The sequence below is a fragment of the Chionomys nivalis genome, chromosome 2, assembly GCF_950005125.1.
Source record: "Chionomys nivalis chromosome 2, mChiNiv1.1, whole genome shotgun sequence".
Classification (NCBI taxonomy): Eukaryota; Metazoa; Chordata; class Mammalia; order Rodentia; family Cricetidae; genus Chionomys; species Chionomys nivalis.
In genome coordinates, this window is record NC_080087.1 from 16,946,962 (window position 1) to 16,974,461 (window position 27,500).

General features: G+C 43.8%; 1 protein-coding gene across 25 annotated transcripts in view; it reads left to right on the forward strand.

The window, feature by feature from the left end:
• Window positions 1-27,500, forward strand: part of Syne1 (spectrin repeat containing nuclear envelope protein 1) — a 471,855-nt gene that overhangs the window by 292,902 nt on the left and 151,453 nt on the right. For 22 of the 25 annotated variants that reach the window (XM_057763198.1, XM_057763205.1, XM_057763207.1 and 19 more), the window contains 11 exons: window positions 4,793-4,945; window positions 5,630-5,812; window positions 6,694-6,831; window positions 10,967-11,152; window positions 11,310-11,432; window positions 12,597-12,779; window positions 14,367-14,510; window positions 18,316-18,510; window positions 19,580-19,720; window positions 26,903-27,070; window positions 27,267-27,428. In XM_057763198.1, the coding sequence (XP_057619181.1) occupies window positions 4,793-4,945; window positions 5,630-5,812; window positions 6,694-6,831; window positions 10,967-11,152; window positions 11,310-11,432; window positions 12,597-12,779; window positions 14,367-14,510; window positions 18,316-18,510; window positions 19,580-19,720; window positions 26,903-27,070; window positions 27,267-27,428 (1,776 nt within the window). Of the gene's footprint in view, window positions 1-4,792; window positions 4,946-5,629; window positions 5,813-6,693; window positions 6,832-10,966; window positions 11,153-11,309; window positions 11,433-12,596; window positions 12,784-14,366; window positions 14,511-18,303; window positions 18,511-19,579; window positions 19,721-26,902; window positions 27,071-27,266; window positions 27,429-27,500 lie in introns of those variants that run through there. The other 3 variants (XM_057763210.1, XM_057763217.1, XM_057763218.1) reach the window with 3 other exon arrangements.

Sequence of the window (27,500 nt, forward strand, 5' to 3'; positions counted from 1 at the left end):
CCACTATAAAACTATTGGCATTCACTTGGAACTCTTTCCTGGGCAAGAAACATATCAAATGACTGCAGCTATGAACAGTGATATTATACCAACGTATCAGTGTGACAGGAATCCTGACAGATGGAAGGGAGGGAAGAAGGATTTGTTTGGACTCAGGGAGGACATTCCATCATGCTAGGGAAGGCATGGCAGGAATGTGTGACCTCATATATTGGAGATCAGAAAGCAGAAATCTTGGGCTATTGGTAGAGATGGCTCAAAACTTCAAGTGCTACAGGCAGAAACCCACGTCTTCCCAGCTAAGCCCCATGTTCAGAAAGAACCACAACATCCACAAACAGCACCAATCCATCACCCAGTAACCGGAAGCCTGGTGTTCAAGACATAAACAAAGAAATAGAATTTATTTGCTTCTCCAACACGAGTAAAATAATATCTGAAATAAAAAGTAAGATATGACATGTTCCAATATTAATATTGAGTAACCAGAGTGTGCCAGTCATTCTTCAAATGGTGAAGATATTGAAGGAAAGGGAAGCTCATGGGGAAGAGACTAGAAAAGTCAGGGCCGCAGTTGTCACTGCTGTGAATGCTGAGGGCCCATGGCAATAGAGGAGGGGCTTCATTCTGCCCAATGGAAGGCTCACCATAATCAGAACTCAGAGCCACAGACTTGAAAATGACTTGAAACAAGAAATAAAGAGTCCTTATTGGTGTGAAGACCAGGAGATTGGATATCTCACTTCATAAAGGGGATTCACTTTTGTGTAAAAATCGTGTCGTGTGGTATCTGTGTGGACACGGAGTGGTTTTGAATTGTCTTGGTGTCTGATTGCCAGAGCTTTGGAAGCCCACTTATAGCCCTCTGTGTGGCACAAAGGGATGACACACACAGGTGCTAAAATGCTTGTGGATCAGAAAACATAGACCCCAACATTCACACGTCTAGGCCCACTTTTGAATCTCCAGTGAAGGAGGCAGAGTGATTGGAAATCATAGCAGAACCCAGTTCTACTGCACCAGGATTTTGAATTAAACAAAGACAGAAGGAGGCTTTCTTTCTTTCTTTCTTTCTTTCTTTCTTTCTTTCTTTCTTTCTTTCTTCTTTCTTTCTTTCTTTCTTCTGTTTAACTGGGCTATTAGACTTCTTGGACATCAGAAGATTGCAGGAAAGATAAGTTAACTAGTTAATGAAAAGTCCATTAGTAGACTGGACACATAGCTCTGCAGTTATATGCACTGCTGCTCCTGAGGACCTGAGTTCTGTTCCCGGCACTCATATCAGGAGGCTCATAACCACCTGTAACTCCAGCTTCAGGGGCTCTGGCACCCTCTTCTGGATGCCATCGGTACCCACACACATGCATACATACACACGCACACACACACACTTATTAAAATAAGTAATTTTAAAATAAAATTAAATTTAAATTTTTCTCTGTTTACTTGTTGCTTTCTAGAGTTATTCTCTGCAATCTAGTCATTTTGGCATTTGAGTCAAAATGATGCAGACCAGGACAGTTCCAAAGCAAAGCTGCTTCTCTGATAATTCAAAAGGCCTTTTATTTTTTGATAGAAAAAATTTATATACATTTTTTTTGCGGGGGGAGGGGGTTTCGAGACAGGATTTCTCTGTAGTTTTTGGTGCCTGTCCTGGAACTAGCTCTTGTAGACCAGGCTAGCCTCGATCGAACTCACAAAGATCCTTCTGCCTCTGCCTCCTGAGTGCTGGGATTAAAGGCGTGCGCCACCACCGCCTGGCCATATTTATTTTTTAAAAAAGAAAACAAACTATATTCTTTCACTATACATACCAATCCAAGTTCCCACTCCCTCCCCTCCCCCCATTCCCTCCACATACCCTCCCACCCCACCACTGACAGTGACTCCTCAGTCTGCCCCAGCCATGCAATTTTCAACCACACTCAGAGGGATGAGTTTGGTCCCATGCTTGGTCCTTCCCAGTCTGGCTTGAGTTAGTGAGCTCCTACTAGCTCAGGTAGACTGTTTCAGTGGGTGAACCCATCACTGTCTTGACCTCTTTGTTCATATTCTGACTCCTCCCACTCTTCAACTGGCCCTCCAGAACTCAGTCCAGTGCTCCGATGTGGGTCTCTGCCTGTTTCCATCAGTTGCTGGATGAAGCTTCTATGGTGACATTTGAGATATTCATCAGTCTGACTACAGGGCAAGGACAGTTCAGGCACCCTCTCCTCTATTGCTTAGGGTCCTAACTGGGGTCATCCTTGTGGATTCCTAGGAATTTCTCTAGAACCAGATTTCTGCTAACCCTATAAAAGCTCCCTCAATCAAGATATCTCTTTCCTTGCTCTCATCTCTGTCCTTTCATCTCAACTATTCCATTCCCTCAAGTTCTCCTCGCCACTCCCCTTCTTCCCCTTCCACCCTCCCTTCTCTCCTCACCTCTATGCTCCCAATTTTGTCAGGTGATCTTGTCTGTTTCCAATTTCCACAGAGAAATATTAAAAAACAAACAAACAAACAAAAGGGCTGGAGAGATGGCTCAGTGGTTAAGAGCATTGCCTGCTCTTCCAAAGGTCCTGAGTTCAATTCCTGGCAACCACATGGTGACTCACAACCATCTGTAATAAGGTCTGGTGCCCTCTTCTGGCCTGCAGACATACACACAGACAGAATATTGTATACATAATAAATAAATAAATATTAAAAAAAACCAATTTCCACAGAGGTCTATATATGTTTTACTTTGGGGTCACTTTATTGCTTAACGTCTCTAGGATCATGAACTATAGGCTCAATATCCTTTGTATATGGCTAGTATCCACTTATGAGTGAGTACATACCATATTCATCTCTTTGGGTCTGGGTTATCTCACTCAGGATAGTGTTTTCTAATTCCATCCATTTGCATGCGAAATTCAAGATGTCATTGTGGTTTTTTGTTTGTTTGTTTGTTTTGCCACTGAGTAGTACTCTAATGTGTAAATGTACCACAATTTCTTTATCCAGTCTTCAGTTGAGGGGCATCTATGTTGTTTCTAGGTTCTGGCTATTACAAATACTGCTGCTATGAACATAGTTCAGCAAATGTCGAAAGGCCTTTCTTATATCTAAAGAGAAGCATTTGTTTAAGGACAGCCAAAACTGAGTATTACACAGAGAAACCCTGTCTCAAAAAGCAAACAAACAAATAATTGTAATTTATTTATTTATTTTGAAGACAGGCTCACTATTATAACCCAGCCTGGCTTTAAACTCATGATCCTGATTTTTCTGCTTCTGGCTCCTGAGTGCTGGGATTATAGATGTGCACCACCACGTCCAGCTCCTGGGTGCTGGGATAACAGGTGTGCACCACCACACCCAGTTACATTTATACTTTTGGTTATTTTTCCCCAGAATTATATTCTAAAAAACAATACACGAAGTGAATATTGTTATAAATCAGAACCCATTTTAGTGTGTGTTTGTATAAAACAGCATAAACATGAAGGCCGGAGTACTGGCACTTGGGAGTACTTTTTCCATGGGAGTTCTGGGCACCAAACTCAGGTCATCAGGCTTGGCAGCAAGAGCCTTTCCCATCCCTCTTGCCGTCTCCTAAGATTTTTTTTCTTCATGAACTAGAAACCTTCCCACAGATAGTTCAGGTGTACGCACTGTCTTCAAGCACCTTTAAGGAGCATCTGGCAATGACATGGCAACTGCTTGCACAGCACTCAGCTGTATTCCTACCACAAACCAACAGAGCAGGAAGCAGATACAGTGAGAAAGGAGGTTACAAACGATGCCTTAGGAGTGTGGTTCAGGGACTGGTGAGATGGCTCAGAGGTTAAGAGCACTGGCTGCTCTTCTAGAGGTCTTGGGTTCAATTCACAGCAACCACATGGTGGCCCAAAGCCATCTATAATAGAATCTGATGCCTTCTGCTGACAAACAGAGCACTCACACATAAAAAAAAAAAAAAAGGATATAAACGTGCAATAAAATGCATCCTTTAAAAAAAAAAGGGGAGGCTCAGTAGCAGAGTAATTGCCCAGCAGCATGTCTGCCCACACGCACGCACACACATAGGCAACACACACAGTAAAAAGGAGTGTGTGTATCACAGATACAAGGCCAGCGAACAGACAAGCCAGGGTGAACTGCCTACAGAACAACACTAACTAGCGTCTGTAAATATTTAATGAACGACTCAGGGAGCCGACATTGATTTTGGTTTCTTGCTGGAACAGCAGAAGGAGCATAGTAAATGCACAAAGTAAATCAACCTCAAAGCCTTGGGGGATTGGACCTACTTCCTCTAAACGTTTCAAAGATACTATTTATTTAGTTATATGTGCGTGTGCGTGCATGCGTACATGTGTGTGTGTCTGTGTGTCTGTGCACACACGAAGGCCAAAAGAAAACATCCAGTGTCCTCCTCTACCACTCTCTACCTAGCCATTAGAGCATTGGAGGCAGGGTCTCCTCCTGAGTACAAGGATCCTGTATTCGCAACGAGGCTGGAAGTCAGCAGCCTCAGCAATCCTCTTGCCTCCGCCCCCTGTGGAACTGGGGGTGCTGACAGGTGCAGAACACCCACCTTGATACCTGGATTCTGAGACCCAAACTCCAGAACTCCAGTCCTCACAATTGCTCAAGTACCTTTAAACCTTGAGCTGTCTCTGTCCCCCCGCCCACTTTCATGAGTTCCGTCAGTGTCAAAGCAGCTCTGTCCACCTGAAAACATGAGTAGTCGTTAGAGAATTTTAATCTCTTCTCCCATTTCAACAATGATGGATTTTGATGTCCCCCCTTGGTCACTTAGATCCAAGAGAAGGTACAGGAAATTGAGCAGGGCAAGGCCACGAGCCAGGAGTTTGGCCGCCAGATCCAGAAGGTGGCCAAAGATCTCACCACCATCCTAACAAAGCTGAAAGCCAAAACCGACAATCTAGTTCAAGCTAAGACTGACCAGAAGGTAAGGAGGAGGGGCAGAAGCTAAGGCGGGCAGGAGATAAAGAGGGGTGGCTAGAAGGTGGGGGAGCAGAAGGTAAAAGGGAGCGGAGGTAAGGGAGGGACAGAAGGTAAGAAGTGGGGAGAAGAGGAAAGACCAAAATGCATTGCTGGCTCCTGGCTAAACTGCTTTGCCTATCAGTGTTACCTAGTTATAGAGTTCTCAGCAACACCAAAACCCAGCAGGAAAAAGAGGCAGTTAAAACACTCCATAAATATAATAACACCAGCCCATTTATGTAATTTATCATTGTAATAGATATTCATGCATAGATATACATGCATGCACATATATGTGATAGAGTAGTAAAAGATTCATGACAGTCTACAAGTGCAAACTTCAGAATTCCAAGGCGAATCAATCACATCTTGTGTTTGCACCCTGTTGATGAGCTAAACAGCTCAAATCCATTGGGTGGAGCAGAAGGAAAAACCAGTCCTCTCCCAGGGAAACAGATATAAGGCTCACACCACAGCCCACTCTGCTGCTCTCACCCAAGAGATGGAAACAGTTAAGTCCTAGTAGGGTGATTATTTGTAATTCTTACCTTTAACTCCAACCATCTAAAGTAGAATCCTCTGGTCTTAGGAAACCCTGAGAAATGTATTTTCTGTAATCCTTTGCTCTTTCCTGTTGATGGCTGTACAGACGCTGGGAGAAGAATTAGATGGCTGTAACTCAAAGCTCATGGAATTAGATGCTGCTGTACAGACATTCTCGGAACAGCATGGGCAGCTGGGCAAGCCACTGGCCAAGAAGATAGGAAAGCTGATGGAACTCCACCAGCAAACCATCAGGCAGGCTGAGAGTCGGCTATCCAAACTCAACCAGGTATGTGGTCCAGGCTTTAAGGTAACCAACATGCTTTACAGTTGACATTATTACCATCTCGCTTTGAAAAATAAATAAAAAGACAGTACTAGAGATGATGTAAGAGGTTTTCCTGTGGCTTGTTTTCTACAGTGTTTCTATGATTTATATATAAACCCATATTTGTTTCATAAAAAAACTATGCTATTTTGACAAAGTTTCACATAAATAGACTTGGCTGTATATATACTTTTAAACTAGAAATGTAATAGTAAAAAAATAACCATCTACTAATGAGTTCTATAAAAGCAGTTTAGGATGGTTCTAAATATTTTAAAGTTACATACATACCCATATATACATCATCTTAAATTCGGAATTGTTCAGCTTTTTCTTAGTGTTTTTTTTTTTTTTTTCCCATATATCCTAAGCTGGCCTCAGATCACTCACAGCCAATGAGGATCTTGATCTTCTGATCCTCCTGCCTCTGCCTCTGTTCTCCAGACTGGCATAACAGACACTGTACTTACTGTGGCACCCAGCTTGGGAATTGGTGATGGTGAATAACGGTGTTGAGATCCTGCAAGATGCGGTCCCTGCTGGCCACCTCCTTTACTCAGTGAGATGGAGAAAGATGATAGAAGGGGGTGGGGAGAAGAAGATGAGAATGAAGAGTGAGAAGAAGAGAAATAAATGTGTTATGAACTTGGTTTATTACCCTAAGATCATCGGGAAATCTTTGACAGATTTTCCATAGGCAAGTGACTTTCCAGGATCCCTTTCAATGTCACAGATATAACTGCCACTCTCTGGGATGGCTGCATCCGAAGACACAGGTTAGGGATGAATTTCCCACTCGCCAGGTAGGATTTACATTCATCTGAGTACTAATGACTTTTCAGGCATCCTCACACTTAGAAGAATACAGTGAAATGCTGGAGTCCATTCTGAAGTGGATGGAGAAAGCTAAAGTCTTGGCGCATGGAAACATTGCATGGAATTCTGCAAGCCAGCTCCGGGAACAGTACATCTTGCACCAGGTAATTTCGGGGGGAAAAAAGTTAACAAAGAATGAAAAAGAAACAGTTCATTTGACTGGTCAGACTGACCCAAAATTTAAGTGACCACAGTGTGAAATTATTGCCAGTGTCAGCTAAAAGGAATGTTTGGGAATCAGCAAGATGACGCAGGGGGTAAAGGTGGCTGCCACAAAGTCTCATGACTTGAGTTTGATCCCTGGGTCCTGCATGGTGGAAGGAGAGAAGTGACTCCTGTCCTTGTCCTCTGACCCCTCCATGTGCCCTGTGGCATGCATGTGCTCCCCCCTAATAAATAAATGTCATTTAAAAACAGTATTTAAAAGCAAACAAGCAACAACAACAAGACTTGCTCTTCTAGTCTGACCAAAAGTAGTTAAGGGTGAGAGTTCACAAGACTGCCCATAAATGCATATCCTCTATTTTTTTATACCACCCTTTCCCTGAACCCAAAAACTGTCAGTCCCATGCTATGGGACGTGTGTTTTTGTGTTGCTGCTGCTGCTGCTGTAGAACTTCCGCTGGGACAGTTACATGCAGGAAGTTCTTTCACATGTAGAGACACAGGGGCGTGTGGAGAGATGACAGGCGTCCCACCTGGAAGGAGGAAAACCCAGACTCTGTCAGCTGGCACTGTGTGACTGGGAACAAAATCCTGTCTCTCGGGTCTGCCTTCTCACCTGTAATAGAGGAATGACCATACTTTCCCTGTGTCAGTCGTGAGCAGACACCCAGCACGTACCTGGCACAGGCTGGGGTTCCAGGCAGGTCCTTTCAGCCACAGCCAGGGCTGAGTCATGTGGCTTACTCAGGAGGTCAGAGCAGCTGAGAACGGACCTCTATCTACACCCCGGAGGATACATGACTTCATTTCCTCTGAACTCAGGAGACAAAAACGTTCCTTTCCTTTTGGTCATATTCTCTGGAAATTATTTCATCCTTTTAGAAAGTGCCGATTGGATTAAATGCATATTTCTAACAGCTCCTGCCAAAAACCTCAGTCACTGCCTTCCATTTAGGTTAAATGGTTGACTTTTTCCTATGTGCAAAGGAAAAGTAAATTTCCTTATTTTCTATTTGATATGGTTCTGGGTTCTGGATGTTTTTTTCCTCCTGGGATGTTTCCGTGGCTCAAATTCCAACCCCTACCTATCATCTCCCTTCTCTACTCAGGAAATTTCTCCCATACACAAACAACTGTAGCTCTCAGTTCTAGTCATTCGCTGTGTGATAGGCGTGGATGTTGACAGTCTAGACAGGTTACAAATTAGCTGGTAAGCAAAGGAAATGCAGCCAACTTCTGGAAATCTAAAGATAAAGGGAATTTTAACTTTTACCTGTCAAGATAACACAGCTTTTTTCTGTTTGTTTTGTTTTGTTTCGAGACTAGGTTTCTTTGTGTAGCCTTGGAGTCTGTCCTGGAACTCACTCTGTAGACCAGGCTGCCCTCAAACTCAGAGATCCTCCTGCCTCTGCTTAAAGACGTGCGCCACCACTACCTGGCTGCTATATTTGTAACAATGCTGGTAATTCAGTAAAAAACGTTCTGAAAAGCGATTACCTTTATATGTGGTGATGATCAAGGATGGCACAGCTCAGATCTATTGATTTCACCTCCTGGATTCCTTAAGTGAGGCTCTAATCCAAAATTTTGAAAATATTTAATGTGATAATAATGACTATAGTGGGATTTTAGTGTGTGTGTGTGTGTGTGTGTGTGTGTGTGTGTGTGAGAGAGAGAGAGAGAGAGAGAGAGAGAGAGAGAGAGAGAGAGAGAGAGAGTTCAGGCACACATGCCTGTAATGATCAGGATACAGTATTTGGGAGTCAGTTGTCTTCCTACTATGGAATCCACTCAACTCAGACCCTCAGGCTTGCCCCACAACTTTGTTGACCTGCTGTGCTTCCTGAGGGCCCTGTGGCGGTGGAATCTTAAAGGAAATGCAAATGCCACACAGTGCTTTTGTAAGGTGTTTCCATGTAGTGAAACCCAATGCAAGTTTCAGAAGACATCATGAAGATTTTCATTGCAGATTTGGGCTTTTGAGATGCAGTCTTGCTGTATAGCCCTGGCAAACCTGGAGTTTGTTATGTGGTCCAGCCTGGCTTTGAGCTCACTGCAATCCTGAGTGTTAGGACCAGAGGCATAATCCACCTGGTTTACCTGATGAGATTTAAAAATTATTATTAATATCATTATACAGGGATAAAGAAGTCTACTGTATGCATATATAGAGTATATTTTGAGAATATTTCCCCATATCCTACTGCCCTCCTCATTTTTTTTTTCTCTGTAGCTTTGGCGCCTGTCCTGGAACTAGTTCTTGTAGACCAGGCTGGACTCGAACTCACAGAGATCCACCTGCCTCTGCCTCCCGAATGCTAGGATTAAAGGCGTGCGTCACCACCGCCAGGCTCGCCCTCCTCATTCTTTGAGGTTTATTTTTATTGTGTGTGTGTGTGTGTGTGTGTGTGTATGCCTAAGAAGAAGGCATTGAATCTCCTGGAAATGCAGTTACAGACAGCTTTGAGCCACCATTTGGGGGCTGGGAACAGAACCTGGGTCCTCTGCAAGAGCAGCAAGTGCCATTGAGCCATCTCTGCACCCCCTGCCCTCCCTAGTTTTAGCCCTCCCATCTTCTTTGTTGTTCGAAGACAGCATTGACTTTCTCTTCCTGGCATCTGTACATGCTTGACCTTCTGTAGCTGTAAAGTTCAAGATCCACAACTGAGAGAAAATGTGTGTTATTTGTCTTTCTGACTTAAATGACTTGATAAGATTTACCTCCGGTGACATCCATTTTCCTACAAACTACATAGCTTCATCCTTACATTTAAAAAAAATTGAAGTAGTTTTTATAGTTCCAGGCTAATTCATTCTTTTGTGCACCTGACAAATAATTATACAATATTTTCCCTATCTAGAAATTTTGACAGACATTTGGAATGAGAGGGATACTTGCCTGTGCCTTGTCCCTACAGAAGTGACCAGTGGAAAGAGGGACAGAGGGGGAGACAGTTGCAGTGTGTAAGGCAGAGAGGGAGGGTTCCAGGTACCCCAGAGCCTGGGAAATCACAACTGCCTGACTGAAGAGGAAGGCCAAGGAAGGTGTCTTAGGAGAAGGTTATACTGGATGGGTCTTAAACCCTGCTGCCCACCCCTGCCCCACTCTTCCAGTGAAGCCCACTGTCTTGTGGAAATACTAGAGCTAGAGAGAAGGCTACCTTTGGTGGCCTGGAAAACTTGAAATAACAAGGAGTTAGAAGAACCAGCTGGTAAGAAGGGTGGATAGAAGCCTTCAGGAACCTGGGCTCTGAGTCAAAAGCACCCTGAAGTCACTGACAGATAATCTCTCCCTGCAGATGTCTAGTTCAGGGTTTGCTCTCAGAAAGCCAGCACAGCAGTGGAAAGCAGACAGCTGGTGTCAGGGAGCAGAGGCGGCAGCGTCACCACTGCAGCTGACAAGCACAGGCCTCTCTTGGAAGATGGGGAGGCAAGGAGATACCAGAGAGATAGCAAAGCCTGAATTAGGCATCCTAGGTGTGGCTGACATTAGTGTTCATGATATGGCCAACTGCATCCCCGATCAAAGACAGCAACCTCAGGCCACCAGGATTATCCACTCGGAAGCCCAGAAGGGAACTCATGTGTTTCCATCAGGAGGCAAAGCTGCCTGGGTTTCCCCACCCCCAACAAAGGCAAGAAAATCCACCTGCTCTAATGTCAGGTGGAAAAGAGAAATAAGTAGATAACACTGTGCTCTTAACTGCCTAAAAATATGCCCAGATTTACTCGCAATTATTTCTTACAGGTCTCCTTTCAGGCATGGATGGCCTACAGCATACATGTGTGCGTGCATCCCAGCATATCTACAGCATACATGTGTGCATGCATCCCAGGACAGCCATGAATGTTCCTCAACATATTTGTCAGAGATAGCATTGTGTCATGGGGTAAAAAGCTTGACATCCCTGCCAAGGACACGATATAATGGGATGCTTTATTTTTCCTACATTTATAAATAATCACTGTGAAAAGAAAAAGGTCCCACAGCAGGAAGGGCGAGTGTGGATCGCAGCTTAGATCTCCTTGACCCCTTCCTTGTCTTTAAACTGCCCTGTCTACGCTTCACCCTAGACGCTGCTCGCGGAGTCTGAAGAAATCGACAGTGACCTGGAAGCGATGGCTGAGAAAGTGCAGCACCTGGCCCATGTGTACTACACAGAGAAAATGTCCCAGCAAGTGGCACAGTTAGGACGGGAGACTGAGGAGTTACGGCAGGTGATCCGAGCTCGTTTGCAGAGTCTCCAAGATGCAGCCAAGGTAAACAAACAAACAAACAAACCTGGCACACTGTCAGGGGGAGAAAGTGCTCACCCAGGATGGGATAGTCTCCTGAGTGTGGTGCCATAGGTGCTAGCTATAGGACTTTGAACTTCAAGTCAATGTATTAATGTTCAAGTGGGGTTTTGTTCTCCAGGATATGAAAAAGTTTGAAGGTGAGCTGAGAAATTTACAGGCCGCTTTGGAACAAGCCCAAGCAATCCTGACTTCCCCAGAAGTAGGGCGCCTTAGTCTCAAGGAGCAACTGTCCCACCGTCAGGTAACCAAAAAGAACTTAGGATGGACAGGGGTGGGGGTAGGGGTGTTCAGTCATGGAAGTTCTTGCCTTGCAAGCAGAGGATTGGATTCCCAGAACTCAAAAAGCTGGGTGTGGCCAGGTGTGGTAGAGCACACCTCATCCCAGACCTTAGGAGAGGGAAAGGCAGGCAGATAAAGCCAGCCTGGTCTATGTGAGTTCCCAGCCAGCAAGAGCTACTTGAGGAGATCTTGTATCAGAAAAACATTAAAACAAGACAGGGTGCCCTGTGCTTAAAACCACAGTGCAGGGGAGAAAGAAACTAGTGGGTTCCCCGGGCTTCTTGGCCACCCAGCCTACTCGACAAGCTCTCAGTCAGTGAGAGATTATGTCTTTTTTTTTAATATTTATTTTATTTATTTATTATGTATACAGTATTCTGTCTGTGTTGCCTGCAGGCCAGAAGAGGGCACCAGACCTCCCTACAGATGGTTGTGAGCCACCATGTGGTTGCCGGGAATTGAACTCAGGACCTTTGGAAGAGCAGGCAATGCTCTTAACCACTGAGTCATCTCTCCAGCCCGAGAGATTATGTCTTAACATTTAAAAATGTAACCAGGCCGGGTGGTGGTGGTGCACGCCTTTAATCCCAGCACTCGGGAGGCAGAGGCAGGCGGATCTCTGTGAGTTCAAGGCCAGCCTGGTCTACAAAGGGAGTTCTAGGACAGGCTCCAAAGCTACAGAGAAACCCTGTCTTGGGGAAAAAAAAAAAAAAAAAGAAACTTTAAAAAAATAAAATAAAATAAAAAAATAAAAATGTAACCAGCTATTGAAGAATGATACCCAAGTTTATTGTCTCTGACCTCTTTACACATGTACATACATATGTACAATACCCACATTATACCTGCAAATAGGAACTCAAATGTACATATGTATTTTCCCATACACACATGAATACATACATACACATGCAATAATCTAAGATGTATTGGGGGTCTGTATTTTAAAAATAAGACAAGAAAACTGTTTTCTAAGCCCAAGGATAGTCTTAAAGCAGATGCGTTGTTAAGAGCATATGTTCCTTGCAAACTGTGGACCCCGTAGTCCCCATTCAGGAAATATCTGTGTTTATGCCATACACAGTGAAATTACTAAGAGCATAAACCCTGATTCTGCCCCTTTCAGCATCTGCTGTCTGAGATGGAGTCACTGAAGCCCAAGGTGCAAGCCGTGCAGCTCTGCCAGAGCGCTCTCCGGATCCCTGAGGATGTAGTCGCCAGCTTGCCCCTGTGCCACGCTGCCCTGCGGCTGCAGGAGGAAGCCAGTCAGCTGCAGCACACGGCCATCCAGCAGTACAACATCATGCAGGCAGGTGCAACAGGGCAGCGGGTTCAGTCGGCCAGCCCATGCCGGTGGAGCAAGTGCACCACCATGAGTCACGGGCTGCTTTTCTTAGCATTGTGTGGGCTCAGCCATCAAAACACCCAGAGTGCTAAATTTGACAGTCTGTTGTGGTTATATAAAACCAGGAGATTAAAGCTATCACGTGGATCATCCACAAAAGCCAGGGGAAAGCTCTCTAAACATTATCTTTTAGTGAAAATTATCTTTTGATGGTTTTTTTTTTTGTAAAGAATGACTCATAGACATTAATTTTGTACGTGATCATCTATGCACCTGGGAAGGATCTAGATATGGTGATACGGGCTTGCTGTTCTATATTACACAATTATTTGCATGTTTCAGCTAATTTGTGCATTTTCTGGCCTGAGAAGGACATCCAAGCACAGCTTTTATCCTCTTGTGATAATAAGAGAATAAGGATTTCCATGAAGAAATTATACTACTTACGACAATCGCTCTCTTTTGTAGTGCTCACCTGCTTTATGAATAATTATGTCTCTCTAAAACCACAAATGCTCATTTCATCAGCCATTTTCAATCATTCACTACCTTCTAATTTGTTAGACTTCAGAACCCGGAGGCTACAGGTCAAGCTTAATTAGTATTATCTGCTACTGGAGCTCTTGGCCGGTATCTTGTTATTCAACATTGTTTTAGATTTTGCTTTGAACCTTTGTGTGCGATATATGTACATGGCAATGCGGGTATGTATGTGTGGGGGTAGGTATATTCGTGTGTGTGTGTATGTGTACGTATGTATGTGTGTGTGTGTAGGTTTATGTCCTCATACATGTAGATGAAGGCTAGAGAGGTCAACACTGTCTTCCTTGATTGCCCCCTGTTTTTTTTTTTTTTTTTTTTTTTTGGTTTTTCGAGACAGGGTTTCTCTGTGGTTTTGGAGCCTGTCCTGGAACTAGCTCTGTAGACCAGGCTGGTCTCGAACTCACAGAGATCCGCCTGCCTCTGCCTCCCAAGTGCTGGGATTAAAGGCGTGCGCCACCACCGCCCGGCTGCCCCCTGTTTTTTGAGACAGTCTGTGGTTGAACCTGGAGCTAGTGGGTTTGCTGAAACTGACTCACTAATGAGCCCCAGGGCCTAACCCCTCACCTCTTAGTGCTGGGGTTGAAGATGTGGCATTTTTGTTTTAATACTGGGGATTTGAACTCAGATCCTTACGCTTGCATGGCAGTCACTTTACCAACTGAGCTATTTCCCTAACCCATTAGACAGTATTTCTTGTATAGAGAGACAAGGAAGCCTATTGTCCTGCCCGTTCCACTCACTGGCTACTGCCTTTTGCCTTCTGGATAGTCTAAGCAGACAGAGAGACTCCTAACTTCTCGTCTGTTTCGATTTTATTAATAATTTCATTACAGTATTTTTTTTAAAAGATAAAGTTGATGTATCTAAGTGAAAGCTAGTAATTTGTGACATCTAAGGACTTTACCCACCTCATTTTGATTTCCTGGACACTGAGAAACACAAGGCAAGATTAGTGGCAAAGCCACCCAGTAACTTGATAGAAAAACATTCTCATTTGTTCTCTCAAAGGAGGCAGTGGTGCAGTATGAGCAATGCGAACAGGAAATGAAGCATCTCCAGCAGCTGATAGAAGCGGCTCACAGAGAGATTGAGGACAAGCCCGTGGCCACCAGTAACATCCAGGAGCTACAGGCTCAGATTTCTCGGCACGAGGTGAGACAGACTGGCGGGCAGAGTAAGAGCACTGACCCCTGGATACTAGCTTCATTTAGTGGCTGGCAGGGAGGTACTCCCTGCCCTGTGGGAGATCTGTTTGGTTCCTGCTTAGCACTTTGGCTGGCTTTGCATTTTAAAGGTTATTCAATAACACAGGAATTCCCCTGCATTCTGCAGCCTCTATAAGCTGTTCATGACAAGTCTCACCAAGTACCCCAGGCATGGGAAGAGATCATTGCGTGAAGCAGTTAGTTCATGAAAATAGCCTAGTTCTTGATTTTGAAGTCTTATTAGAAACAGCCATGGTCACCACTTTACCGTGTCTGCCTTCTTACCAAGGGTGGCTTCATAGTATGGAGAAAATCATCTTCACTTGTCCATTGCTTAGGCTCCTCACTAAAATCAGGAGTCGTCAGTGATTTCGCACTCAAAGGTGCCTCCTCCTAGTCTCTTAGTCACCACGGTGACCTTAACCCCAGACACATTCCTTCCACATTCCTGGTCTCAGGTCTCACAGCTCCAGGGTGACAAAGCCCTGTGACATTTCAGCAGTGAGTTTCCTCTGTTGCCTGTCATTTTTGATTGGGTCAATTGACTTGGGAATGTCTCTAAGCTCCATAACATTTTGGTGGGTGACTCAGAGAGGGGCATCTTACTCCTTTATGCCAAGGACAGACATTTAGTTTGTCCTTCTATCTGCTGTTTCTCCTTTATCACAAGAGCAATCTTTCTGGCCCCAGTATGGAAGTAATACCAGAGATTAAATATTCCCTTTAAACATAGAAAACCTCATGCCTGCTTTCGACACCCAAGTACAAGATTTCTTGACATGCTTTACCAGAACGTACATTTTGCTGGGCGGTGGTGGCGCACACTTTTAATCTCAGCATTCGGGAGGCAGAGGCAGGTTGATCTCTGTGAGTTTGAGGCCAGCCTGGTCTACAAGAGCTAGTTCCAGGACAGGCACCAAAAACTACTGTCTCCAAAATCCCCCTCCCACACACAAAAAGGAATAGTACATTTCTATGGTTTGCAAAATCAATATTCTGCTTATATTCATTTTTATAGCTATGGCCATCATCTGTTAGTTGTTTCTTTTACTTACTGGTAATGTTTAGTACCAGTTTTTGAAATCACTGTCTCCATGGTATATTATGTATTTGCTATGTGTTATTTTATTCCCGTTTCATAAGATCCAAAATGCTGTTTCTACCTTTCTTTTATTATGACCCAAATATTTCTATAATTTGTCTGGAGTAACATTAACTATTACTAAAGCTTATATTTTGAAAATAATTTTAGAAATTGACATGTCTCTTGTTCAATTCTATGAGAATTGGGTTTTTGTTTTTTAAGATTTTTAGTGGGGTGGGTGCGGTAGGGTGGGGACAGAGGGCAAGGTCTCCCTATGTAGCCCAGGCTAGCCACAAACTCCAGATTCTTCTGCCTCAGACTTCCAAGGGCTGGGATTACAAAACAAAGAAGGAAGGAAGAATGGAAGAAAAAATGATGTCATGTACTTTTAAAAAGTGACCTCTTGAGCTCAGAAATCCAGTGCTGGTCAAATTCAAATTTTGATGATTTTTTTTTTTTTTGCACTGTAACAGACTGTGTGTGACATCATCACAAAAAGAGGAAGGTAGTTTAAGACAAAAAATGACTGTCTAAGGTCACAGAGCCATCCCTTTGCAGAATTACTAGTAGACTCAGAAAGTGACCTGCCTCACTGTGTCACAGGTCCTCCTTATAGTCCTGTCTCTGTGTTGGCATTTGCTAGCTTCCTCCCGTGCCTCGGAAGATCTTTCATATAAATAACGGTGTAGACATACACGGAGGTCATTGTGCAGAAAAGACAAAGGCAGGAAGGGAAGCGCCTAGTGGAGAGAACACAGTGGCAATGACATAAAAATCGGGGTGTGGGTTGCTCCCTGTGTTTTCTGAATACTTCTCATCAAATTTCAGTTTTAAAGAGTCTGATACAGCGACAACAGCTCTCTTAAGTTGTGCTTATTTTACTCTTTGAAAAATTTCAAAGGGCACATGATCTACATAGCAAGACTCTATCTTTCAGCCAGGCAGGGGTGGTGCACACCTTTAATCCCAGCACTCAGGAAGACAGAGGCAGGTGGATCTCTGTGAGTTCAAGGCCAGCCTGGTCTACAGAGGAGTTCCAGGACAGCCAGAGATACACAGAGAAACCCTGGGGAAAAAAACAAAAACAACAACAACAACAACAAAAAAGGATTCTATCTTTCAAAAAAAAAAAAAAAACACTCCCTCTACTCCCTACCCCCAACCACCCAACCAAGGAAAAAGAAAACAAAGAAATTGATGCTTAATGTCTTTACCTCAAAGGGAATAAAAGATAGCTCACTCTTGAGCCAAATAGAAATGACCATGCCCGAGGAACGTAGATTTGGGTGGCCCTCCTACAGCATGCTATACCATGGAAAGGATGATGTTATAGCTATAGAAAGAGAGTCCTAAAGCAAGGTATTTTTGAAGCGCCTCAGTGGGAAGCGTGGGCAGGCGTCTTACAGAAAAGTCAGGAAACCTCTTCTCTGTGTTCCAGATGCTCTCTGATGACAGTCTTAGCTCTTGGCATTGTCAGAACTTAACACAACCCTAGAGGATTGCCTGCTGTCTCCATGAGGTTGGTCAGACAGAGGTGGATACTAAGTTATACTAAGTTCTAAGTTCCATGACAGACAGACGTGGATACTAAGTTCTAAGGGTACTGAACACAGTCAATGATAATTTGCCCCTGCTCCTGCAATATAGGCCTTAATAGTTCTTTGTGTGTTTGAGACAAGGTTTCTCTGTAGCTTTGGTGCCTGGCCTGGAGCTAACTCTTATAGACCAGGCTGGCCTTGAACTCACAGAGATCTATCTGCCTCTGCTGGGAGGCCACCATCTCCCAGCTGATTGTAATATTTTTATGCAAGCAAGAATGTATAGCTGTAATATTTAGAAATCCAAACTCCTGGAACTGCTCTGTAATTAACCCTTTTTAGGAACAGTGTGCTGTCTTGAGTACAGTCACAAAATGTTTCAGCTGAGTCTCAAATAATGTTTTTTTTCAAGAGCAAAATAAGATTAGAAGGCATTAATTTTCATAATACATTAGAGCTCTGCTTTGAAATATGAAAAACCCTTGACGTGTGATGTGTTTGCTGAAAGAGCATAGGCTGAATAGACAGATTTGGGAGGTCAGTCAGACTTTCAGGGATTATTTCTGTCATTCATTACAAATTAAGTATCATAGATTTCATTTGTAATATTCACATGAGAAACAACGGTCCGCGGCACAGGAGCCAGCAGGCAATTGACTTTGATACCCTGTTTACTGACTGCCACCTCTTGGATGTAGTCAGCATAAGAGCTGAGCAGTGGTTTTTTTTTTTTTTTTAAGTTTTAGTCATCACATGACCTAATTTCCATGGCATGAACCATCTGGTAAATTTCTGAGGCTTCAGGTATTTTTTAAAAAGTTGCCAGCTCCTCCTCGCTTTGGAAGTTCATAGCGGCATAAGGGTGACCTGTCAGGGCTCCAATCCCTACTGCACGCCCCATTTTCCCAGCTCAAGCTTGCCGGGGGCGCACCGTCTGGAATTGGGCCAGGCTGTGCTGTGGTCTGGCTCGGCAGGGCTAGAGGGTGCAGCAGCCAGCAGCTGCAGACCGCCTCTGCTCAGCGCAGGGCTCGGCTCCGCCTCTCATTGGCTCCGGGCTGCAGGAAGATGAACGCCCGCTACTGTTTCCTTTTGATGCTGCGCTGACACAGTGGGGGGAAATGTTTCCTCAGGAGCTGGCGCAGAAAATCAAGGGCTACCAGGAGCAGATCGCCTCTTTGAATTCCAAATGCAAGATGCTGACGATGAAAGCCAAGCACGCCACCATGCTGCTGACTGTGACCGAGGTCGAGGGGCTGGCGGAAGGGACTGAGGACCTGGACCGTGAGCTCCTCCCCACGCCTTCGGCCCACCCCTCGGTGGTCATGGTAAGGATCAAGTCTGCCCCTCCTGCTAGCTTTGCTCTTTTGACCGAGCCTGGCTGGTGGTAGCCCTACAGTCATAACCAGGCTTCTTTAAAGACTAGCTTTAGAGCTTATGGATTCTAGTTGAGGAGCCCTTTCCTTCATTTGCAGAGGCGGTTCAGGGGCCAGAGGTGATCTTTAACCCTGTACACAGTGGCAGTTGGAACTGTGAATGTTAGATTTGGAGTCCAAGATCCGCCCTTCATTCATGTGCAATTTTGCAATAATACTGATCCTTGGCGTGTTTTATTTTGAAAACAATTCCTTTACACCACAGGGAGGTAGGAGGCATGACACATTTATTTCACTGTTTTCCAAGTTGAATATATACATCCATACACACACGCATATACACACATACATATGCATGTACCATATGATTAGTGAAAAATAGATGAAAAGCTATTATGAGAAAAATAAGGAAATCGAGAATTCAAGTTTAGTCTTGGGTCAAAAAAAAAAGAGTGTTATTTAATCTTTTACCATTATTTTCCCATATATTTTGTAACTTAAAATACACCAAGTGTTTTGGTAACTACAGTGTCTTCTGATAATGTGTATTTTTTTTTCGACTATGCCATGCTTCGGGTAATGTGTAACTCAACCCAAACCCATGTGGTCACGTGTGACATTAGATGCATCATCTTCCTAGGGCACTTGGAACTTAAGATGTCACAACAGACCAGGTTTTGTTCCATATACTCCTTTCCTTGTTTGACGCATGGTTTTTCTACTTATTTCATAAAGACACAAACACCCTCAATAAAACCCACAGACACTTTCAAACCCAAGCAAAACTTTCGGTTATGATGCGTAGCTGTGGATTCTCTATTTTAGAAACAGCATTAACATCATATTCACTTGAAGATCATACTTTTCAATACTAACTCAGAATTAATAAGTTAACATGTAAATTAGCCTCATTGATTCCGGCCTTGGGTAGATAATGATGCCCTGAACTGTGTCTGTGGAGGTTCTGTGCTAACATAGCTAACTGATTTTCATGTCCTCCGGGCTACATTTTGCGTGGCAGATGACTGCGGGTCGCTGTCACACTTTGCTGTCACCCGTCACTGAAGAATCTGGGGAGGAGGGAACCAACAGTGAGATTTCCTCCCCACCTGCCTGCCGCTCTCCATCACCTGTGGCTAACACAGAGGCCTCTGTTAACCAGGTACCTCCCATCCACCTTGCCTTTGCTGTGCGCTCCTGCCGGATCCAATGCTCCACTTTGCACCCCCATTAGGCTGCGGGTGTGACTGAATTTGAATCCAGGGACACATCCGCTGAGTGCTTTAGTAGCATCAGTGAGGTGTGATTGTCAGTGAATCAACAAATTACGACTGTCAACTGGTCCTATATGTGGCCACATCTCCTAAACTATAGTGAGATGAGCAAACATCAGTTTATGGGAATTATAGCCCAATATCAATAAAAATTCATTCATGAAAATTGAAGCCTGAAGAAGGTCCCTTTAAGGCCTCAAGGCTTTCCAAAGCAATCACAGGCGTGGGGCACTGTATCTGAACAGAGAATGCAGTAGTATGATTGATTCTATGGCCCAGTTAGCATGTACTGAGCACACTGCTAACACCGTGTCCTATTTTAAATAGAAAATCTTACATCCATATGAGACTTTTATTTTTCAAAAAATGAAGATTAACCGTGTTCCGGGCTGTATTTGAACATATCTTATGCTAAATATAGCACATTCTAAGTTATGTGTCAAAACGTTTAGGGATACATATTTGATATAAACAAAATACTTTAAAAATAACCAAAACTTTTAATGCGTGATAAGCGATGCTGTATTTTTAGCCAAAACAAATTTTGACAGATTTTAATGGTGTTGCTAGGAAGTTATGCAACCGCTTAAGCGCTGAGATGATATTGTAGGCGCACTAATTAGGGCAAACAGACTGTAGGCTGCACTATAATCTACCACATCGCTTTTACTTTAGGTGGACCACGCACTTCCATGATAAATGAAACAACTATCCCAATAAAAAGGAACAGAGCATCTATGATGCCTTTAGATAATATGGAATCCATTGGTAGAAAATGGTAACCTTCTAGGGAAGATTTTTTTTTTTTTTTTAATATTTATTTATTATTTATTATGTATACAATGGTCTATCTGTGTGTATGCTGAAGACCAGAAGAGGGCACCAGATCTTATTACAGATGGTTGTGAGCCACCATGTGGTTGCTGGGAATTGAACTCAGGACCTTTGGAAGAGCAAGCAATGCTCTTAACCACTGAGCCATCTCTCCAGCCCCTAGGGAAGATTTTTGTTTGTTTTGTTTGACACGATTCTGTGTAACCTTGACTGTCCTGGAACTGCTGTGTAGCCCAGGCTGGCCTTGAATCTGAGCTGCCTGCTGGGATTAAAGGTATGTGCCACCACCTCTCTAGAGAAGTTCTTATTCCACCCATTCGCCAGACGCGTTTTTTAGCTGGGTGTGGTGGCTCACACCTGTAGGCCCAGCAATGGGAGGCTTGAGGTAGGATTGCCATGAGGTCAAAGCCATCCTGAGCTACAGAGTGAGTTTCCCTCCAGCTTGGGTTACAGAGTGAGAAGGTCTCAAAATTACCAAATCCAATCAAAACAAAAATGCCTTCAAGCATGCTGAGCCAAAGAACTTCTGCCTTGCATTCAGAGCAGAAAGGTCAGCAAGAATTAAGTAATGACGAGAGTAATAAGAGGAAATTAACAAGAACAAGAAAAAAAGAGAAGTTCAGAGCTCCCTGGGAGATTTAGGCAGCTGTTTCCCAAGTTCTGAATTAAAAATATGAATTACTCACCCTTTGATGATACATTCTTTGCTGTGGTTACAGATGTTACTAGAATCAGAGGAAATGGACGATAGTCAGCTGATTATATATTGAGAGATTATGTAATATTCTCACAATTTTCAAGTAGAACAATTAATACAAACCTTGAGACTATGCTGAAAAGTCTTATGACTTTTTGTAAAATGTCTGTTTCTGTGCTTTATCTTGAAACACGCTTTCAATGTATGTGTGAGTTTTGTCCAGAGTGTCATGGTGGATCACACGCACATTTTTCTTGTTACTAATTGGCATCAATCAATGACATCTGAAATTGAGCTACGTGAGACTTCCTGTGGCTTAGTTTTTAACAAGATCTCTTTGATCACAAGGAAATGTCAATTTAATCACATTGGTGGGCAGACATCCAGATAGGGCAGTAGGTTCTACTGACATTCTTTTTTTTTTTTTTTTATTTATTATGTATACAATATTCTGTCTGTATGCCTGAAGGCCAGAAGGCCAGAAGAGAGCGCCAGACCTCTTTACAGATGGTTGTGAGCCACCATGTGGTTGCTGGGAATTGAACTCAGGACCTTTGGAAGAGCAGGCAATGCTCTTAACCACTGAGCCATCTCTCCAGCTCCGTCTACTGACATTCTTGTTGGTAGCAGTGACCTTCCTTGGGCTAAGGCAGACATCTTGAGTTGGAGGACACTATGGCATTGCTCAATCAAATCAATCTATTGGTTCCCCCAGTTGGCCACCTCTTCCTCTTGTACAGTATAAATCACACCATTAGAAACTTTTAACAGCTTGGGCAGCAGTGCCCTAGATTTCAGAGCTGGTTTCAAAGCATCGGGAGCTTCTGGAGGCTAACCCCTCAGCTCCGTTCTGAGACTGCCGCAGCTATACAGAATGTGCATCCCTTCAAGGAAGAGCCAGATATAACTCCTTCAGCACATCACATCCGTGGTGGAGAGGCTCTGTGCTCTTTCTGTAAGCAGATCTCTGTTACATAACAAACAGATTCCCCCCTCACACTCAGTGTGTTCCCTCTGCTGACTGGGAGAGAGGAGAAACACAGAGGCGGAGGCGTCCTCAGAATTCGCTGTCTTCTCCATCCCCTTAGGCACAAGCAGTGACCTGGATTCCATGGAAGAGTTGAGACAAATATTGTCACACTCTTGGCCTCCAGGTCAGAAGCTCCATGAGGTCACAACCCTTTAGGGTCCAAGCTGACTTCACTCTGGGAAGTTCCCCAACTCCTCAAGTGTACATGGATATTGATATCAACACAAAGTCACCAACATTAAATGAGATGTCTAAGCACCATTACCTTGGAGACTAGAAAAATGGGGATTGAATTGTAGCCAAATATGTCCAGATTTATTTCCTTGGGCAGCTTAACATTAGACACACGAGCATTGAGACTCCTATTTTTAAGGGTGATTCCTCACTCTCCCAAGTATTAATAACAGTTCTTTGTGGGGCTACTTAGTAATATACTTATTGATTTTCAGTAGTCATCCTACAACAGACTGAAGGACTTTCAGCTCCTAAGAACCCCGTTGTCATGTCGGGAGGCATGAACCATGTACACATAGTGTGTCGGAAGACGTGTACCATCTACACATAGAGCCAAAACAAACTTTTTTTTTTTTTTTTTTTTGGTTTTTCGAGACAGGGTTTCTCTGTGGTTTTGGAGCCTGTCTTGGAACTAGCTCTTGTAGACCAGGCTGGTCTCGAACTCACAGAGATCCACCTGCCTCTGCCTCCCAAGTGCTGGGATTAAAGGCATGCGCCACCACCGCCCGGCCCTTTTTTTTTTTTTTTTGACAAACATTTTTTTGGCAACAAATTGTATTCTAGCTTTTTGAGGACCTTCCTTATTTATAACGGGGTGTGTAACTGAGCAATTTTTATCATGTTACAGCCAGGCTTTGGTTTTTCATCTTGGTGGCAGGAATAGTTCAGTAGTCCCACCTTACCCTACATTCTAAGACTCCCGATGATCGTCCCATACATGGAACCACACCCTGATTTCTTCTACATATACACACCTACCCAGAAATTATTTTTCAGATTAAGGCAAGAAAGAGATTGCCAGCATCATCAATAAGAGAGAGCACTTATGTCAGCATACCCTGGTAAAACTTACAATTTTTATGAAGTGTTCTCTATGGAATTTTCCACTTATAATTTCAGGCCTGTGGTTGACTAGGGGGGTCACTGAAAGTGCCTAGAGTAAGAAGTTGGGCATAGATGGGGCAACTACTGTATCACTTCCCATCCCTATAAAATAAATTTAGGTACGAGATTCATTATGTGCAACTCCCCCTCCCCCACCTACCCCTTGCTGAATGCCCAGAATAAAAAGCCTCGGTATTATGACTGTTATTAAGGAGCTCACAAGTTTGTGAGAAACGGCAGATGCTGGAACTAGAATAGTGGTTCTCAACCTGAGGGTCGCCACCCTTCTGGCAATCAAATGACCCTTTCACAGGATCACCTAAGACCTTTGGAAAACAGATATTACAATTCATAATAGTAGCAAAATTACAGTTATGAATTAGCAACAAAAATAATTTTATGATTGTGGGGGTGACCCCCATGAGGAACTATATTAAAGGGTCACAGCCTTAGAAAGGTTGAGAACCACTGGGCTTGAAGGTGGCAAGTGGCCTGCTAAGGGGAAGCAGAAGCATTGGAGACTACAGAGGCAGCAACCAAGCGAGGTGGTTTCAGGTCTGTGTCAGACCCCTTAGCTGTAAGGGAAGGAAGCCTCCTGAGGTGTGTGGAGGATGCCAGGATGGCAGGAGGTACAGCTTTCTCAGCTACAAGGAACCCCGTGTGCAGAACTGGAGAAGCAGAGAACATGAGCCAACGTGGCAACCGCAAAGGGTTTTGGTATTATTGGAAAAGCTTAGATTGGGAGGGGCTGTGGAACCCACACTGTGAAGAACCATATACATGAATTCATGCCGCATGAATGAGTCAAGACTTTATCCAGAAGACAGCAATGAACCACAGAAGGAATTTAACTAGCAGCTATATATGGAACTTAGGACAGATTGTTCTAGATCAGTGGGTACAATAGAAATGTGTGTGTAGAGGGGTGTGTGTATGCATGTGTGTGTATGTGTGGAGGTGTTAGTTACCATCTTGTTGCTGTGATAAAATGTACCATCAAAACATCTATGGGGAGAGACAGCTTATTTTGGCTCACAGTGTTCCAGAAGGATCTGGTCCATCGTAGAGGGCACGATATAGTGGCAGACAGGCAAGGCATAGGCATGAGCAGAAGACTGGATGATCATGTCACATCTGTGCTCAGGACTCAGAGAAAGCAAGAAGTGGGGCTGGCTATAAAGCATGTGTTATATGTGTATGTGTGTGTCATGTACATGAACTGTACCTGTTTTGTATGTGGTTTTTTTTTTTTTTTTTTTTGGTTTTTCGAGACAGGGTTTCTCTGTGGCTTTGGAGCCTGTCCTGGAACTAGCTCTGTAGACCAGGCTGGTCTCGAACTCACAGAGATCCGCCTGCCTCTGCCTCCCGAGTGCTGGGATTAAAGGCGTGCACCACCATGCCCGGCTTGTATGTGTTTTCTATATGTTTTGTATAGTGTGTGTGTGTCATATGTGTGTTTTATGTGAGTGACATGCATATGTACAAATACCCTCTGGTGGGCATATTTGGACTGATGAAGACGGTGGCAGGGAAAGAAAGGAGGAGAAACCAGCACCCACATGCCATGTCGTCAATAAATATTTGGGACCTAGCTAGAAACTTCAACAACAATAACAAGATGGGTGGAAGGCAACATTCACTCTCAGTGTTGAGCTGGTACACAGAGTGGATGTGACTTGTTCCAATTACAGAGCGTGGGAAGAAAATTCAGCTGGAGTCTCAAGTGTCCCACCCCAAGTCTGATCCAATTCTGGTGTCTTAAGGTTCTTGCCCGCCCGAGACAGGCCACCTGCCCCCACCGCACCTCCTACACCAGACGACTTCCTGCCATTATGTTTTCCCAGTAGCTGCAAAGATTTTCTCAATCCATGATTATCAGTGAGGCTCAGTGTTTTAAACGGCCACAATTACCTTCAATAGCACAGCTGCAAAAGTAGTGAGCTTTGCAGATAGCAACAGGCAGAATGCAAACACCGCTCCCGGGTTAAGCTTCACAAGTGCATATAGACCATTGCATACAGAGGGAATGGGGAGAGGTGCAGTCAGTGCCTACCGAAAGTGTGGGTCCCCAGCATCTCTGTAAAAGCCAAGCATGGTGCTGTACGTCTGCAATCCTAGCACCCAGGAGGCAGAGACAGTGAACCCCTGGAGCTCCACGTCCAGCCAGCCTATCTGATTCAATGAGCTCTGATCTAGATGCTGTTTTGAAAATAAGGTAAAGGCTCATTAAGGAAGACACCTCAAAGCAACCTCTGGCCTCCACATGCAAGTACACACATATGAACACATACATGTACAAATGGCACACGCAATACACACACTATTGAAAAAACAGAAAGCGCAATTGTGTCTTGGTATAATAAATTACATCTTAAAACAAGAAGTACACACAACATATACAACACAGGAAATTAAAAAACAGTCCAAATCATGATTTCAGCACTAACTTTGTTGATTTCTCCTGGACTTCCAGGAAATGAATGGACGGGTCTTTTTAAATTTTTGTTTTGTATATTTCCCACCAGTTAATATTTAAAATATCTAGTTTGTGAATAATGAATCTGGCTTCATTTGCAAAATTAATGTCTATAGATTTTTTTGAGGTAGTCTCATATAGCTTAGGCTAGTTTCAAATTTGCTCTGTAGCTGAGGGTAGCCTTGAACCACCAACCCTCCTGCCTCTACCTAGACTTAATCTTTGAAACAAGTCCTTTCGAGGGTTATTCAGAATATTAATCAATGTTTGAACTTTAGTTCTGGAGCTAGAGCAGGTAGAGCTCATCTTTTCTCTAAACTGGTTCAATACAGCTGCAGTGGTTAATTAGAGGTGTTCTAACTAAGTCAAGGCACCTAATTAACTAGAGATGTAATGGTTAAGCAGAGGCGGACTGGATAGCTAGAGGTAATTGGTTATTCTAGGTGTACTTGTTAGAAGTGCGCCGGCTAAATAGAGGTATGGAGGTTATATAGAGATGTGCTGTTAATTCAAAGAATGTTGGTCAGCTAGAGATGTACTGGTTAAATAAAGGTGTGCTGGTTAGTTAGAGGTGTACTGGTTAAACAGAAGTAAACCTATTAAATAGAAGTTACTGGCTGCTTGAATAGGTTGCATTACCATTTTGCCAAATATAACATAAGATGGTATTTTGGCCATTTGAAATGTTGGCATGCTTGCTTTTTTTTTATATTGGTGAAAATATGACAGAAATTGTAATGCACTTTGTTATTGTGTTTTAAATTTTTCTGCAAGCATGCCCTAATCTACTGAGTTTGTAGCACCCAACAGTAGATGTAAATCTTAGTCCTTTGCACTGAGGGAAGAACAGTTCCCTAGGTATGCTTGAGCTTGCCTTCTTCCTTCCCCGCTCTGACTCTGTGCTCTCCACCCAGGACATTGCGTACTACCAAGCCCTGTCAGCCGAGAGGCTGCAGACAGATGCCGCAAGGATTCCCTCCAGTGCCACCGCATCCCAAGAACTGTATGAGCCGGGACTCGAGCCTTCAGCGACTGCCAGGCTGGGTGACTTACAGCGTTCCTGGGAAACCTTAAAAAATGTGGTAAGCCTTTAAAGACGGCAAATTGGTCAAGCTCCCCAGCCACCCATCGCTTCAGGCATTGTCTCAGGAAACCCAGGCCCGGTTACACATCTAGGATACAGTCAGAAGCCCTTGGGTAAAGCGATGAGGAAAGAAATGTCACAACCTGCAAGATAAGAAGTAGGAAGCCGTTAGTAAGATCCCCTTTCTCATACAGATCAGTGAGAAACAGCGGACTCTCTACGAAGCTTTGGAACGCCAGCAGAAGTACCAAGATTCCCTTCAGTCCGTTTCCACCAAAATGGAGGCCATGGAGACAAAGCTGAGTGAGAGCCTCCAGCCCGGCCGGAGTCCAGAAAGCCAGATGGCTGAGCATCAGGTAAAAATAGCAGTCTCGATGACTTCAGCTTCCTGTGTGATGGAATCGCTGTGCTCTCTAGTTGGCCTGTCA